At 48.5% G+C, this 15,871-nt stretch overlaps 2 protein-coding genes across 2 annotated transcripts; one reads left to right on the forward strand and one right to left on the reverse strand.

The window, feature by feature from the left end:
• The first annotated feature begins 340 nt into the window (after positions 1 to 340).
• gle1 (GLE1 RNA export mediator) lies at positions 341 to 5,312 on the forward strand. Its single transcript, XM_037482254.2, has 15 exons — positions 341 to 548; positions 1,264 to 1,503; positions 1,661 to 1,804; positions 1,989 to 2,137; positions 2,213 to 2,273; positions 2,500 to 2,742; positions 2,860 to 3,082; positions 3,209 to 3,321; positions 3,419 to 3,631; positions 3,854 to 4,044; positions 4,127 to 4,256; positions 4,347 to 4,451; positions 4,590 to 4,672; positions 4,753 to 4,816; positions 4,897 to 5,312. The coding sequence occupies exons 1-15, from the start codon at positions 450 to 452 to the stop codon at positions 4,963 to 4,965; spliced, it is 2,127 nt and encodes a 708-aa protein (XP_037338151.2). The 5' UTR covers positions 341 to 449; the 3' UTR covers positions 4,966 to 5,312.
• Positions 5,313 to 5,870: 558 nt separating this feature from the next.
• On the reverse strand, positions 5,871 to 9,396 carry ptgesl (prostaglandin E synthase 2-like). Its single transcript, XM_037482333.2, has 7 exons — positions 8,902 to 9,396; positions 8,070 to 8,267; positions 7,701 to 7,756; positions 7,089 to 7,241; positions 6,512 to 6,712; positions 6,307 to 6,424; positions 5,871 to 6,017 (listed from the first exon to the last, which is right to left on the reverse strand). The coding sequence occupies exons 1-7, from the start codon at positions 9,367 to 9,369 to the stop codon at positions 5,889 to 5,891; spliced, it is 1,323 nt and encodes a 440-aa protein (XP_037338230.2). The 5' UTR covers positions 9,370 to 9,396; the 3' UTR covers positions 5,871 to 5,888.
• Between the last annotated feature and the right edge of the window lie 6,475 nt (positions 9,397 to 15,871).

Raw genomic sequence — 15,871 nt, forward strand, 5'->3', positions numbered from 1 at the left:
ATGCCAAACCCCATTAAGAACGTCATTCTGATAAAAACATGACAAATCGATTTCTGATCTCGTGTTTAATGTGTGATCGGGTTGTCAGGGAAGGTTCGAGCTTCACTGCAGCGGGACCAGGAACCAGAACCGTTAAACTATAACGGTGGGTCGGTTACTCACTTTTGGCGTTTTGGTCAATTGAATATTTGTTAAAATTATAGTGTTTCCGGTTGATGAACCGCTTCTGAAATGCTCTCAATATTAAAATAAACACTCTACTATTACTGTAATTACACGGTGTCGTTCACTAAAACTACTTTACGGGTTTTTAAAGGTCCGGAATCCTCGCGGCGGGCTGTTTCTCGTCGGACGGTGATTCTTGTGACCACATCCGGCGGCGGCAAAGAAACTTTAGCCCGAAGCTAGCAGTAGTTTGTAGTTGTGGATTTTGTTTTTGTTCTGTGGCGATGCCCGCTGAAAACCTGAGATGGGAAACTTTACAGGCTTTAAAGAACTCTCCGAAGGGGAAAATCACGTACGACCCGCACTGGTCCGAGAGAGGCGAGGTGAGTCCCGTTAGTTTAAAGCCAACTGTCACATCAACTAACCAGCGGGCTAGTGTGCTAAGCTAATGGCTAGCTAGCAAATGGCTAGACAAACAAGTGTTTAGATCGATTGCTCCACGAGTTGATGTATTTTACTCTCTCCAGTGACCATTCAGCCATTTATCTCCACCAGGAGGGTCTGTTAATTAACGTTAGCACAGTTAACAAATGAGCCGTTAGATCAATGTGTTGGTATATTAAACATTATTTTTCATTTTGCATGGACCAAGGTGATGTAACGTTAATGGATACAGCCTCAAGTATTATATATATATAAGTGGTACAGCGCCATCCAGTATATTGTAATACATGCCAATTCAGTAGAAGTACTAATATATAGCACTCAACTTTTGACATGATTGTACTGAGGTAATGTGATTACCATTCTATAGATGTCTGTGTCGTTACTCCACTACATTTCAAAAGCGCATACTTTAACTTTACTCAAGTACCACGAGCATTCACCACCAAAACTGCCTAATCAATCAATCAATGTCTCCTTAATCATAACATGTTACACGTCTCTAAATAATCATGACTGTCCAAAAGCTTTTTTCGCATTTAAACGTGCTTTTTTTAAATGTATTTTGTAGAAAGTCCAGTTTGTGAATGGGTGTTTAGTGAGACGCGGTGGTCGCTGTGCGGTGGGTCTGAGGACAGCTTGTCTTTCCTTCAGGACATTCTGTCCGGCTGCAAAGACGTCCTCAGCCTGTCCTCGCGCTCCGGGGTCGTACTGGAGCGCCTGGGCTCCTCCCCCCTGCAGACGTCCTGCTTCCTGAGCTGCAGCCCCAGAGGCTCCTGCACCGGCCTCTCCGGGGAGAACTCGGCCTCCTCCTCCTCCTCCTCGGGCTCCATGTGCGACCTCCTGGCCCGGCACAGCGCGCTCTCCGCCGCCCCGTCCTCCAGCACCGAGCAGGCGAGTCTGTCCCCCCCAGACGTCCGTGTGTCTGTGTGTGAGAGGAGAGCCGACCGAAGAGGCCCCACCTTCACCGGAGAGAATGTTTATTGTATACATTTGAAGCTAAGCCCGAGCCGCCTGTATCTCCAGCTCATCTCTTCTTAACGCGCTGCAGGCTGTTGCTGAGGGAGCGAAGGATGACGGTCCGGAGGAAGACGTCCCCAGTTCACTGCCGTCCATTTCCCTTCTGTCGCCCAAAGCCATGGAGACGGCGGGGCGCATTATCAAGTTTGAGGAGGAGCGACGGGAAAAGGCAAAGGTAACGTAAAACCGTGTTTGTATAAGAACGCCATCTTCTACTATAATGTGGTCATTCACAGCCAACACGGCAGTTAGTGGATTTATAGGTCAAAGGTCAGATGGATTTCTGAGCACGCGCTGGTTGAACCCATTCTACTGTAAGAAGTTATGGCTGATGGGTGTCCCGATTCCTCTCGGCCCAGACGGCGCTCAAACTGCGGCAGGAGGTGCACGAGAAGCTGGTGGCGGTGGTGGCGAGCTCCGAGTCGGAGCAGCTCAAGCGCTTCGAGGAGTTCATGGAGCTGAAGCAGAGGCAGGAGTTCCAGAGCATGAGGGACATGATGGACCGAGAGTGAGTCCCGACGTGGTCCCACACAAAATCCCCCTGATTAAAAACAAAAATATTAATAAAACCTTCTGCCCACAGAACGAAAGAGAGCATCGGGCGTCAGGAGAAGCTGAAGGAGGAGCAGCGGCACCGGATGAAGGTACAAGGGCCACACCAGGTGGAGCCACGAGGTTCACAGAACGCCTCATAGACGCCTCATAGACGCCTCATAGACGCCTCATAGACGCCTCATAGACGCCTCATAGACGCCTCATGGTCTTTGGAGTCTCATTGAATCGTACCAACAAACGATATGATTTTATTCTCCCCTGACTTTCTTAATGATTTTACACCCCATGAAACCCGCTTTCCGTCTTCGCCGTCAGATCATCAACCTGCGCCTGCGGGAGGCGGAGCAGCAGCGTCTGCGGGAGGCGGAGCTTGAGCGCCAGCGGCAGGCGGACGGCCGCGAGCGCCTGCGCAACCTGAACACCATCCAGGAGGAGATCCTGCAGCTCAACCAGCTGCTGGAGCCCTCCACCCGCGGCGGGACGGACCTCAGCACCTACTGCACCCGCGGGAACCAGCTGTGCTCGCAGCTGTCGGAGGTGGTGCGGAAGACGGCCGAGGTCAGTCTGCTGTGGTGTGTGGTGTGTGGTGTGTGTGTGTGTATGTGTGTGTGTGTGTGTCTGCCCTGAGATCTGATCTGGGATCGGCGTCCCTTGGGACCTGTGTGTTGGTTCCAGGGCGAGTTCCCCAGCGTGGACGACATGACGGGCGCCGAGCGGGCGCTCCACGAGATGAGGGCGCTGATCCGGCTGATGCAGGAGGACGTGGCCAAGGCCCAAGAGAAGAAGAAGAAGGACGAGGAGGAGGAGGAGCAGCGCAGGAAGCAGGAGGAGCTGCAGGCGCAGCAGGAGGCGCAGAAGAAGGCGGCGGAGTCGGCCAAAGAGAAGGCGAAGAGGAAAGGTGAGGAGTTCATTTCATCACCAGAGATCCTCGTTCAAAGAAGATGGCCACTCCTACGTCGCCTTGAACCCTGAACTCCAGGGCCCAGGAGTCTGAACCTTAAGAGACTCCCCTTCCCCCCCAAAGGTCTGCAGAACAGCGCTGAAGACGGCACGCTGAGATGGTTCAAGGAGCTGCAGGAGTCGGCTGCTCGGTGCGCGCTCTCCTTCGAGCAGCTCAACGCCGCCAAGGACGCACAGGTGAGCCCCTGAGACTGTCTGACTCCTCCCCCTTTGATGCTACATTGTGACTCCTCCCCCTTCGATGGCATGTTTTGACTCCTCCCGGTTCCTGCAGACCAAGAAGCTGAAGCTGGAGCTGCAGAAGGCCTCCAGCATCCCCGTTAGTCAAATCTCCAGCAACTCCGGATCGCAGCTTCGGGAAATCTTTGACAAGATCGACAAGCTGCTGTCGGGACGCTCGGTGGTGTCGGGGGGGCGGAACATCTCCACCTCCCAGCATCCTCAGGGGCTGGACTTTGTCAGCTTCAAGCTGGCGGAGAAGTTTGTGGTGAGTGAGATCAGTGACGTCAGTAAGAAAGTCATCTTTCCTGATTTGTTGTACAGGAAACGCGTCAAAACAGCCAATCGGTAGATTGTTTGTAGATAAAATCCATTGTTTGATACGTAATGTAGATGATGTCATATTTACGTGCTTTTCGTTGCACACGCTGCTTATTCAGCCTTTTTCTTCCTTTGGAGTAACGCACACATTGTATTGATTTAAATCTAGAAACAAGGAGAGGAGGAGGTGGCGTCCCACCACGAAGCCGCCTTCCCCATCGCGGTGGTGGCGTCGGGCGTGTGGGAGCTGCACCCTCGGGTGGGCGAGCTCCTCCTGGCCCACCTGCACAAGAAGTGCCCGTACTCGGTGCCCCACTACCCCCCCATGAAGGACGGCACGCCGCTGGAGGAGTACCAGAGGTCCGGCCCCTCCTTCCTGTCGCAGCAGCCGCTTGTGTTTATTTAGACGAAGCCTAACTGTGACCTCCCCCCCGCCCCACAGGATTCTGGGGTACCGCGTGGACGACTCCGGGGTCGAAGGTCAGGACAGCTTCCTGAAGAGGATGTCAGGGATGATCCGGCTTTACGCCGCCGTCATCCAGCTGCGGTGGCCCTACGGCTCCAAGCAGGCGGTAAGAGAGAGACCCCCGTGTCACTTCCTGCCCCCCCCCCCCTCCCCCCCCCCCCCACCACGATGCCTCTGACCGCCCGCTGCGTTGCAGGCGGCGCCCCACGGGCTGAACCACGGCTGGCGCTGGTTGGCCCAGATGCTCAACATGGAGCCGCTGGCCGACATCACGGCCACGCTGCTGTTCGACTTCCTGGAGGTGAGACGCCGCGATGATGTCACTCTTTCTTCACTGATCACTGTAGTACTTGTAGTACTTGTATCTGATTATACCTGCAGGCCTAGTATGAGCAAAGCCTGAGTTTTCCTGCGGTCCTTGAACGCGTCTTTGTTCCAGGTCTGTGGAAACGCTTTGATGAAACAGTATCAGGCGCAGTTCTGGAAACTGATGGTGCTGCTGAAGGAGGAATACTTCCCCAGGTACCTGCTCACTGTGGGATGCACAGTGCACCATTGATTGGTGGTCTGATGTGAAGATGAACCTGTGGTTTGGTCTCCAGGATCGAAGCGGTGACGAGCAGCGGGCAGATGGGCTCCGTCATCCGGCTCAAACAGTTCCTGCAGGTCGGTCCCTTCACTCGTCACCAGCTCGCCTTCAGAACCGTCACAATGAAGCTGACAATAAACTGTCTCTTTGCCTGCAGACGTCTCTGCAGAGCCGACAGATCCGCCCCCCCAAAGGCCAGCTGACCTCCATGTTCTGGGGCTCCTGACCCCCAGAAAGCCTCTGTGTTTTTTTTAGGTTGGACTCTGACCTCTAGTCTCTCCTTCAGAATGCGTTTGTCTTTAGTGGTTTTATTGGTTTCCTTCTGGAGGGAAAACGCTCTTTATTATTCTCACTGAATACGTTTTCAGTCAGTTTTTATTTTTTTGTCTTTAGGAATCCACCATGTGGAGCAAAGACTTGTGGGTAATATGAGCTGTTGAGTCATTATGAATCCAGATTAGATGTATATTTATAAAAACAAGTCACTAAAGAGATTGTAGATTATGAATCAGGTTTGTTACAATGATTTTCATCTTTGAACCAAATGTCTGAAATAAAACCTTCAGCTGTTCACCCAGTTTTCATCTTTTATAGAAAATATTTTGATAGTAACTGCTATGCACCAAAATGATGTAGTGAACTTGCTTAAATCACTAAATTTAAGAGAAACACTTGAGTGACTTTCAAGATGTCGTCGTGCTGAATAATTGTTCCATATTTTATTTCTTAAGCTTTTTACAACTACATTTAAATAAATGCATCTGTAGATTAGGTACATTCACCAAGCCTCAGAATCTCACTTCAGAAAAGGTTTTTTGAATAACAGTTAATTCAAAAAGAAACAGTAATGTTGACTTATTAAAAGCATTTCCACATTTGCAAAGTATAAGATGTTCAAACAGCCACTCGTGTGAAAGTGTTTTTGAAGTTCCTGTAGAGGGAGGAAAACGCCTTTAAAACCAGCCCCCCCCCCCCCCCCCAAAAAAAAACAACTGCTGCTTAATTAAAGGGTCTTAACGGATGAAAGGTGCCGTTATTTTCACGTGTGGAATCTCTTCATCAACATAAACGTCTGCAAGTTGGGTTCCATTCGTCTAGCCCCCCTTTCACAATAAAAGCAGGGTTCCTGTCTTTGTGGGGGGGGGGGGCTCAGGCTCGTCCCTCGTGGTTGAGAGACGCTCTCTCCATGCGGCGGTACCAGGGTTTGACCTTTGTGTTCTCCATCATGTCGTCAAACGCCTGCAGGCCCTCCATCACCCGCAGCACGCCGAACACCGCCTGAGACACAAAGTCATGACCAACTTCCTGTTTACAGCAAAGGCTTCATTCTGCAACCGTTCTACCAAAGAGTGACTTTGATTATTTACTCACGTGACTTAAAAATATTTTAGTGTGTTGATTTGTTCATTGATAAATGTGTTGTGTTACTTATTTGCACAAATCTGTCGCAGTTCGCATGTTAATGTTAGTTCTAAGGAATTAAAATATCCATTTAAAAAACAGAACATTAGTAATTGTCATCCCAGTCTACGGGGGAGACGGACGGGGGGGGGAGGCGTCCTCTCACCAGGTCGGCCAGGTTGGGCTGATCTCCGCCCATGAACTTCCTCTTCTTGCCGATGGCCGCCACCCACTCGTTGACGGCCTTGTAGAGATCCTGCCTCACGTCCTCCTGCAGGTTGTGTCTGATGAACCAAAGAAGAAGAATCACTAATCCGACCACAACATGGATTAGAAATATTTTTCATCTTGAAAAGGTTCCCTGAACTCACCGACTCTTCAGCCGCTTGGCGATGAGGAACATGGCGGCGGCGCCCACGTATTTGGCGAAGAATCCCTCGTAAGGGCCGAACTTGCCCTCCCGCACGATGTAGTCGAAGGAGGCCAAGGCCTCGCCGGAGGTCCGGTACACGTTGGGAGAGATGAGATGCACCAGCCAGTCGTCGGCCCACTGACGCCACTTCATCTCCTCTCTGGGGAGATGACGGAGAACCTTTCAAAATAAGAGCGTGCCAACCACCACGCTGCCAATAGTAGGCCAGATTTAATACTCAATATTTAAAGTTTAATGTTCGACTGCATCCAGTCTCAACTTTTCTGGCTACTCTGACCCACAATGCTTTGCAAAGCTGGTATGAAGGAAGGAACAGGGTCAAAGTGCAAGGTCCCAATTATAATTATTTCTTTTTGTTACTTATGTAACTCAAACTGCTGCACATATAAGATTAATAAACACAGCAAATAACCATTTTACAAAGAAACAATAAATCTAAACGTGCACAGCGTGTAAATGAGGAGGAGTCGGGTTGACCTCTGGGTGACCTCTGGGCAGAGGCCCCCGTCTCTTACTTCTGCATCCCCTTGTCGGGGTAGAGCGCCGTGGCCTCGCCCTGGTCCAGCATCACCCAGTACTTGTTGCTGTACTCCGTCACCTCCTTCCCGCGCTCGTTCACAGACTTCATCTCCGGGTAGCAGCGCAGGATGTCCGACACGCTCTTATCTCTGCACACGTTTAAACACCAAAATCACACGCAGTCATGTAGGTATTCAGTATTTTCATGACCAATCACTTTTTACATTTATCTAAAAAAAGAAAAGAAAAGCGGACGTTAGAATCTCCAACAGTCAAAGATGAATAATTTTTTTATCTGAATAACAATAAACTAAAATGTTCAGTTTACGCCACGTATGATGAACAAAAGCAGAGAAACCTCCCAGTTTAGAAGCTGCAACCAGCTCATTTTGGGGCATTTATGCTTAAACAATGACTCAAATGATCCATTAATCATCAAAATAGTTGCAGATTAATGTAACCTTTGAAGTCTGATGATTATCCAGTTAACCGTTGGACATTTTAAACTAATTCCTAATTTGTAAAGAATGTTGTAAAACAACCAAATCTCAAGATTTGATTCCCCTCTCTTGTCCCGATGATCGAGGAGAGCAAACACATCGACTCACTTGCTGATTAAATACGTCTTGAGGGAGCTGATGATGACGGACGAGTCATTCAGTTGCTGCAGAGAGAAGAAAAAGGAGGTTTTTACTTCATGTTAACCGCACAGACTTTAAATAAGAAGTGGCCGTTGTCATAGCAACGCCCCTCCGCCCATTAGTTTGTGGACTGAGGTGAAGCATCTTGGATCCAGTGGATCAGTTTTTTTTTTTTTTTTTAACTAGTGAACAGGAAGTGACCACATTTGGAATGAGGAAGACGTAGAGCCCCGTCAATCAGTGTATAGTCCCGCCCTAAAGCATCCGCTGCTATTATGGTCTGTTTGACTCTACATCAGGGACGTCAAACCCTGAGGAGAAGAACGGTGTTCTTACCACGTCGGTATCCACCATCAGGATGGGCACCTTTCTGTAGACCGACCACTTGATCTCCTTCCTCATGACCGGGTTCACCTCCACGACCTCGTACGGCAGCCCGTGGTAGTCCAGGAAGGCTCGCACCTTGCTGCAGAACGGGCAGGTCTTGTACTGGTAGAGGGTCAGCGCCGGACCTCCTGCTCTTCCTCCTGAGACCTGGAACGAGGCAGAGGAGGAGAGACCACGATGCACCATTTGTACAGTGTTACACTTGAAGTGTTAAAGTATTCACCAGCTTTTAAAATGTTCAAATCACTGTCAACGTTTGCAAAGAGAACAAAGCTGCCAAAGCTTCAAAAAAATAACACCACCTGCGATGGAGAAGTTCTCCGGTCTTTAAGTAAAAGTAGAAATGTATTATGCTCATAATGTACTCAAATGAGTAAGTACTCCTTATGCAGGATGAAACATTTCAGAATACTATATTTTACTATAGTATTGTATTTTTTGATCCATGGAAGTGTGTGTTTGTTATTTGAATTACTTTACAGACTGTGCAGTAACTTAAATTATCATAATAATTGACAATGAATAAGTTGATTTATATACTAATAAAAAGGTGTCAAATCGATATAATTAGTGGAGTAGAACGTAAAGTTTGTACCTCTTATTATAGAGTAGTATAAAGTTGCATACCATTTAAATACTTTAGGTACTGAGTAAATCTCCCCGGTTACTCGGACGTAGTGCGTTAAGCTGGAGATACTGAGAGAAGATGACCGGAACCGGAGACCAGCGGGACACCGGCTCCCAGCGTGGCCGCGTTAGAGGCTCCGCGGGGCGGACTCACCTTGGTCTCCTCCTCGGCCAGGTGCTGCTGGAGCCTGAACTTCACCGTGTGGTACAAACCCAAACCTCCGCCGAGCAGGACGGCGCAGCCCAGCACCCTGCCGCCGCCTCCACCTCCTGCCCCGGTCCGCAGAGAGGACAGCAGCTGGGACCGGTGCCCTCCGGTACCGTACGCCCTCCCGGAGCCGCGAGAGCACACATTCCCCACCAGGAAGGAGGAGACGGTACCGAACCGGCGGGCGGCTGGAGACTCCAAAATACCACCGCCGACCTTACAGAGCGCTCTGGTGCAGGCGGCCGCCATGTTGGATTTACATAAAGTCCCAGAATGCCCCGCGAACGTTGGCGATGTGTTTAGGTGTCCCTCAGGAAAAAAGGGGACAATAAATGGTTCCGAATAAGAAGACCAGACGATGCAGACAATAAATACCCGTTTGGCTAACTTTGATAAAGCTATAACCATGTGCATTTATTAAATTGCATTGTCCCTTCCCTCTGACAAAAGAATACATGTAAAAACATTTCGGGAAGTAAAATAAACTTTCACAAGATGATTTTTTTCTTTGGTATTATTCATTCCTAACTTTTTTTAGAATAAAATGCATGTATTTTGAACAACTGCTATATATAAGAATACTTTATATTTTGATATATGTAAATAAGTTTTGTTTCATGTTTTTTATGTATTCTTTGCATATGTTTTATATCTTTTAAGTATGTATCTACATACTTTAAGATGTGTTCACGTGCGTCTATTGTCATCTCGGCGTCTACGTTGCTCCATCCGTGGTGCGTTCAGGAGCGTCGTTGTTCTGAGTGTCCTTCGCTCTCCGACCCGCAGCAGCAGCGTCTGGTCTCCAGTGAAAGCGGAGGATCCCCGTCGGCAGCATCCATTTAAGCATCCGAGAGCTAGACTGGTCAGCCACATCTTCCCGGGAGTCTGACCACTCCTCACCGGGATGCCGTTGCACCGGGGGCGGAATTAGTCGCGAGGGCCGGCGATAAAGGAGATTTCTCCGTTGTTGTTGGGTTTTTTTTTACCGGACCGGAACGCAGCGATGGATGAACACGGCACGAGACAAATTACGTTTTTTGGAGAAAAAAAAATCTCTGAGGTTTAGCCTGCTAGCACGCTAACGCTAGCTAGCTCAGCTAGCCAGTGGTTGTTTTTTTTGCTCCCTCTGCTCTCCCCGTTCACAAACCGGTGTAGTGTCTTCCTCCGTGATTTAACGGGCCCTCATGTATTTTTATACCAACGTCGAGACACACCGGAGCCACCGAGGAGCGTTCATTTCAAGGATAAAGCGCCGCCGCTGCCTCGCTAGCCTCCCCAACGTTAAAGCTAACGTCAGTTAGCTTAAAAACACCGTTATTTCTTTATTGCTGGGTGCTTTTTTTCTGTCAGTCTCTTCGGCTTCTTCCGTGACATCAAGATGCTGCCAGAGGAGGAGAGCGTCTGACCTCACACTCTCCATCAAGGTCATGATACTGAGAGAATGATCATGCTGGAAAAACAGGTAAGACATCCATCTGTCTGTCTGATGCACACCTGCATGTACCTGCTCATTTGCATATACACGGCCATTCGGGGCGTTGATTGGACCTCCTGTCACAGCTGGGCTCTGATCAGTGATCAATACCTGTTAAAGACACATATCTGCCATCCCTACAACCTTCCTCCTGCTGTCTCTCATTCTCTGTCCCTCTGTCTGTCTCTCTCCCTCCTTAAAGTCAACCTCTCTCTCCCTCAGTCTTTATTCTGTCTCTCTCTCTCTCCATAAAGTCAACCTCTCTCTCCCTCTGTCCTTCTTCTCTCTCTCTCTCCATAAAGTCAACCTCTCTCTCCCTCAGTCTTTATTCTCTCTCTCTCTCTCTCTCCTTAAAGTCAACCTCTCTCTCCCTCAGTCTTTATTCTCTCTCTCTCTCTCTCTCCTTAAAGTCAACCTCTCTCTCCCTCTGTCTTTATTCTCTCTCTCTCTCTCCTTAAAGTCAACCTCTCTCTCCCTCTGTCTTTATTCTGTGTCTCTCTCTCTCTCCATAAAGTCAACCTCTCTCTCCCTCAGTCCTTCTTCTCTCTCTCTCTCCATAAAGTCAACCTCTCTCTCCCTCTGTCTTTATTCTCTCTCTCTCTCTCCTTAAAGTCAACCTCTCTCTCCCTCTGTTACAGCTGCTACTTGTTTTTTAGAAATAATCCGAAGGATTTTGGTATTAACGGGATGTTTTTATCTGTTGGCGTTTCACACAAAATCCCTGTGTCACATATTATTATTTTATTATATGATGCTACTGAATACTGAATATTGTCCATCATGAGTTCAGAGCCCAATTTGATATCTCTAGTTTCATTGTTATTATTTATACTTTTATAACAGTTCAAAACCCCAAATATATTCATTTACAATCATATAAAACCAGCTTATTGTCTTTATAGCAAAAGTCTTAATTACGAGAGTAGAAATTTGAGTGACACCAACGATAGATCTATCGTTGGATTTAAAGTAATCAATTGATCAAAAAGTGTCTAAAATATGTCTGTAAGAATCACAACTTCCAATTATCCAACAATGAAATAACACCGAAAAAAGCTGCAACCAATATTTGCTGCTTTGGGGTTTTCTCCGTAGAAAAACCTGCTGCTTTGTGTTTTGTATACAAATCTAAATAGAATATAAATATATATATACACACATGTATTTCTTTTTACAGTCGGTGGAACAAGTTAAGACGTTCGATGATATGATAATATCCCGTTTGGAGCTTGTGGTGAAATAATTCAAAAGTATAGTTTATTCCATGAAATATTGAGTCTAAGTAATAAGTTTGAAATATGTGTGTCGTGCATCGTGGTATTAAAAAAAGAGCATGACATCGTCCTGAAACCAATGGATCAATAACGGAAGAGGAATAAACCGTTTCTACACAGAGCTTCTGTCACATCATTATAAACAGGCCCACTTTGTGGTTTTAATGCTTTTTCAGATGAAAATGAGCTTTCGGCTGTAGGAACAAAATTGGTTTCAAAAGCTCAACATCAAATCCGTTAATTGTGGGAAAAGGAACCGATAAAAGAAATATGGTTTTATTTTCAAAAGCTAAACCGTGTAGTTATCCTCCATCTTTTGAAGCTAATCATCTTGTTGGGTTGCATCGATAATCCATTGGATGAGGACGCTTGTGTGGATGAAAATAATGTGGGGCCCCAGTGCATGCTGGGAAATCCTCCAGCTCGCCCAATAGAACAGAAACATGAATTCTGGGGGATTTCCCCTCCATACTTTTGATTTCCTCAGCTGCGTGTGGCTTTTATGAGGTTCTATGAACCCCACTGGATATTTAGCTGGTTATTACGGGTCCACACACATTCAGAGCCTGAACCTCCTTCTCCAGGATTAGGAGCAGATTATGGATTGAGGCCTTTACAGCAGCAGGTGGTGGATCCCTGATGTTTGAGCGTTTCCGTGAGGCTTTGCAAACCGAGACCGAGGCGCCTTTTGAAAGGTTTCGAGTCGTGTTGACGTAGCCCAGAGGCACTTTGATCCGGCGCCCCCTGTGGGCCGAAGGGGTGGTGTCTCCCAGGTTGGGTTGCGTGCTGGTCTCAGACCTTGGTTTCCGCTCGGTGACGCTGAGTGTCGGTAAACACGATGAATCTGTGTCAAAGGTCTTTGTCTGAAGGACTGACTGAACCTTCAGCAGTCAACAACCTTTCCCCCTTCTCTCCACCTCAATCCTGTTTCCTCTGGCTGGAATTATTGATGTTTATCCTCTTTTTAAACCATTTGTTTCCCTTTCTTTGCCCCTGCTATTGTAGGAAGTGCAGATAAAGCTGTGAGCTTATCGCTCCAGGACCCCCCCCCCCTCTGTCTGATGGAATGTGACAAGAATCTGACATTTGTCCTCCCAGTTTTCTTGACTTTCTGTACAGAAGCGTAGCTGCGTGTTGTTTTTGAGGAAAAGGCCTGTCCTTGAAAACGTCAAAACCCTTTTATCTCCTCCGGTGGAGGAATGTAGGAACCGTGTAGCAGACTGTGGGAGCGGCGTCACATTTCACATGGACATCAGCTCTGATTTGATTCTCCTCCAACGCCGACTGTCTGTGCTGCTCATCCCTGAGTGACCGGATCAGACGTGTGTGTGTGTGTGTGTGTGTGTGTGTGCTCATCTGCAGGAGAGCTTATGCTGAGTGAAAGTGAGTGTTTTCCATCTGTCTCGTTATGACATTTTACCATTTTTATCCCATTCCAACGTCTTCCAGCTAACTGAACGATGTTGGTCTCTACATTGGAAGTGACGTATTTCAGGAGACTTGTTTTCATGTTCTCCCCCCCCCCCCCCCCCTCTCCTCCCCCCCCCCCCCCACGGCTGTGTAATCGAATCATCTCATTTGATCACGATCTGAACCGCCCGCCCGTCTTTGTCGGAGGCCGCAGGAAGTCGGCCTGCAGGTCACAGCGCGGCTTCCTGTCTTGGCCGGGTATCTGTAGTCGAGGAAGGGCGGCGGAGGAGGAGGAGGAGGAGGAGGAGGAGGGGGGAGTTGGTCTTATATGGCGCTGTGGAGAGCCGGCTTCGCCTCTCTGTTTCCATGGCGACGGCTCTCCTACAGTATTCAGCCGTGGGACGGTCTGTGCATGTGAAAGCGGTTCCCAGCGGGGTCTGGGCTCCGCTCTTCTTCTTCTTCTTTTACTGCAACAGCACTTGATCTTCGCTCTACTTTCTGAATCACGGCGCCAAGCATCATTTGCATGTGAATCGGGGGGGGGATGAATTCCCCCTTTGTACACTGGGCCGGACTCGGAACCAGCAACACACTGGAAATAATGAGGCCGACTGTCCCGTAAATCCTGAGTGAAAGGGGGAGGGGCTTCATCGTGGGGGTGGGGGGTATTTTTCCCCAGAGTACCTGGTCACACAGCGTGCAGGTGTGAATGGAGCACTTTGGTTCTTGTGTGTGAGGATGAAAAGCAGAACGAGTGAGATAACAAACAAGAACAAAAACACACAACATTTCACATCTCTGAACTGATTTTTTTTTCACAGTTCAAAGCGACTGTACTTCCTTTCTGTCGCGGTTTCTTCTGTTGGGGGTGAAGGCCGTGTGACCTAGATACAGCGCGACGACTTGGACCGGAGATCTTCAGTGAGTTAGTGAGGGTCTTTGTGTGTTTTCACCTCCTCCACCGACGCTCTGCTGAGGTCCGATTAGTCTCCAGCTCCGACGAGCCTCTGGTCAAACTACGCTTTGCAAATGCAGCACAAAGGCGGCGACGCGCCCGGTATCTGATGAACGGATGGGCTTCAACAGATAGCCGCCAAACAGGAAGCAGCCGTCAGGCGCTCCTCGCGGCTACATCGCTTTTGTGTCCACTTTAGTTTGCCAAGAAGAATATTACAAAGTGGTTTGTTTTGGAGAGAGGTCGTGTGAGGACGTCCACCATCTAAAGCATCCCCCCCCCCCCCCCCCCCCCCCCCCCGACACCTCTGCTCTAAAGAAATACAACCACTCAGGTGAACTACGTCCTCTCCTGACCAGCAGGGGGCGACTCCTCTGCTCCCATAGACGTCTATGAGGAAACATCGTAAACATGGTCTCCGTCTCTAGTTTCAAGTCTTCTTCAATGCAGCATGATGTTCATTTAGTGAATGATGGAGTCAAACAGACCATAAAGCAGGGGATGCTTTAGGGCGGGGCCTAACGCTGATTGACAGCTCTACCAGAGGCTCTGTCACTATGTCAGGTGTCTCTAATATGGTAACTTGTGTTCACTGTTGCCATAAAAACAACGTGGCGGTGGCCGTTATCCAAGATCGTGGCACCAAAATTGCCTCCTAGAAACAACCTACTTTGACTGGTTGAATGTCCCGTTTAAAGGGAAACATCAATCAGACTCATCCTGTCACCTGTAACATGTCCCGCCTCCTGGAGAAGAGGACACCTCTCAGGTACCAAGGGCTTCATTTTAGTGCAACTTATGGATAGGTACCAGACTAAAATATACTTGTTTTGAGCCAGTTGGACTCAACAAGGTCAAAAGTCACCTCCAAACGGTCATGTGTTCATAGAACAAAACATTAACAACGTGTAGAAGCGCAGTAGTTTGGTAAAGTGACCTCCTTTCACTCGGATATCATTAAATATCTTTTCTTACCATCAAATATTCAACAGCGCTCGTCAGTCACATTTTATTTTAGATTTCCAGTGAAGGTTTTCAGACCAGAACGTCTGGTCCCACGGTGCCTGTGATTGGTTCGTCTCTGAGGGGCTCACGCACGACGCCAGCAGGAGGCGGGGGGAGGAGGAGGAGGAGGAAGGATGTGGGGATCCTCAGTTGTTTTGTAGCCTCTCAGTCGAGAGGCAGAGCGAGAGGCAGCTCGGGGACGTCCGTCCTCTTCGGGCTGCTGTTTGTGTGTGTGCACGTCGCCTGGTCCGCGCCATGGAGGCCAAGCTGTTCAGTCTGCACAGAGCGCTCGCACAGCCCGTCAAGATGTGCATGTTCGACTTCCCCGTCACCATCCTGGACGAGCTGGTGAGCGCGCGTGTCTGTGTGTCTGTGTGTCTGTGTGTCTGTGTGTGTGTGTGTGTGTGTGTGTGTGTGTGTGTGTGTGTGTGTGTGCGCGATTGAGAGCAGGTATTCAATGTGTGTTTCCATTTCTCCTTCTGTTCACTGATGAGAGACTGGATACTGCAGAGTAGATCCAAGTATTTCATGTAGGGGTGTGTGTGTGTGTGTGTGTGTGTGTGTGTGTGTGTGTGTGTGTGTGTGTGTGTGTGTGTGTGTGTGTGTGTGTGTGTGTGTGTGTGTGTGTGTGTGTGTGTGTGTGGCTGGATATATACATCATTCATATCACAAAAAAATGACATAGATGTTATGTCCAGATGTGTGTGTGTGTGTGTGTAGCTGTGTGCTTACACACATGTACCTGAGGTGTGTGTTTGTGTGTGGGGGGGGGGTTTCTGCTCCGATCCAGTAGCTTAT

This window comes from Pungitius pungitius, chromosome 5 (genome assembly GCF_949316345.1).
Source record: "Pungitius pungitius chromosome 5, fPunPun2.1, whole genome shotgun sequence".
Taxonomy (NCBI): domain Eukaryota; kingdom Metazoa; phylum Chordata; class Actinopteri; order Perciformes; family Gasterosteidae; genus Pungitius; species Pungitius pungitius.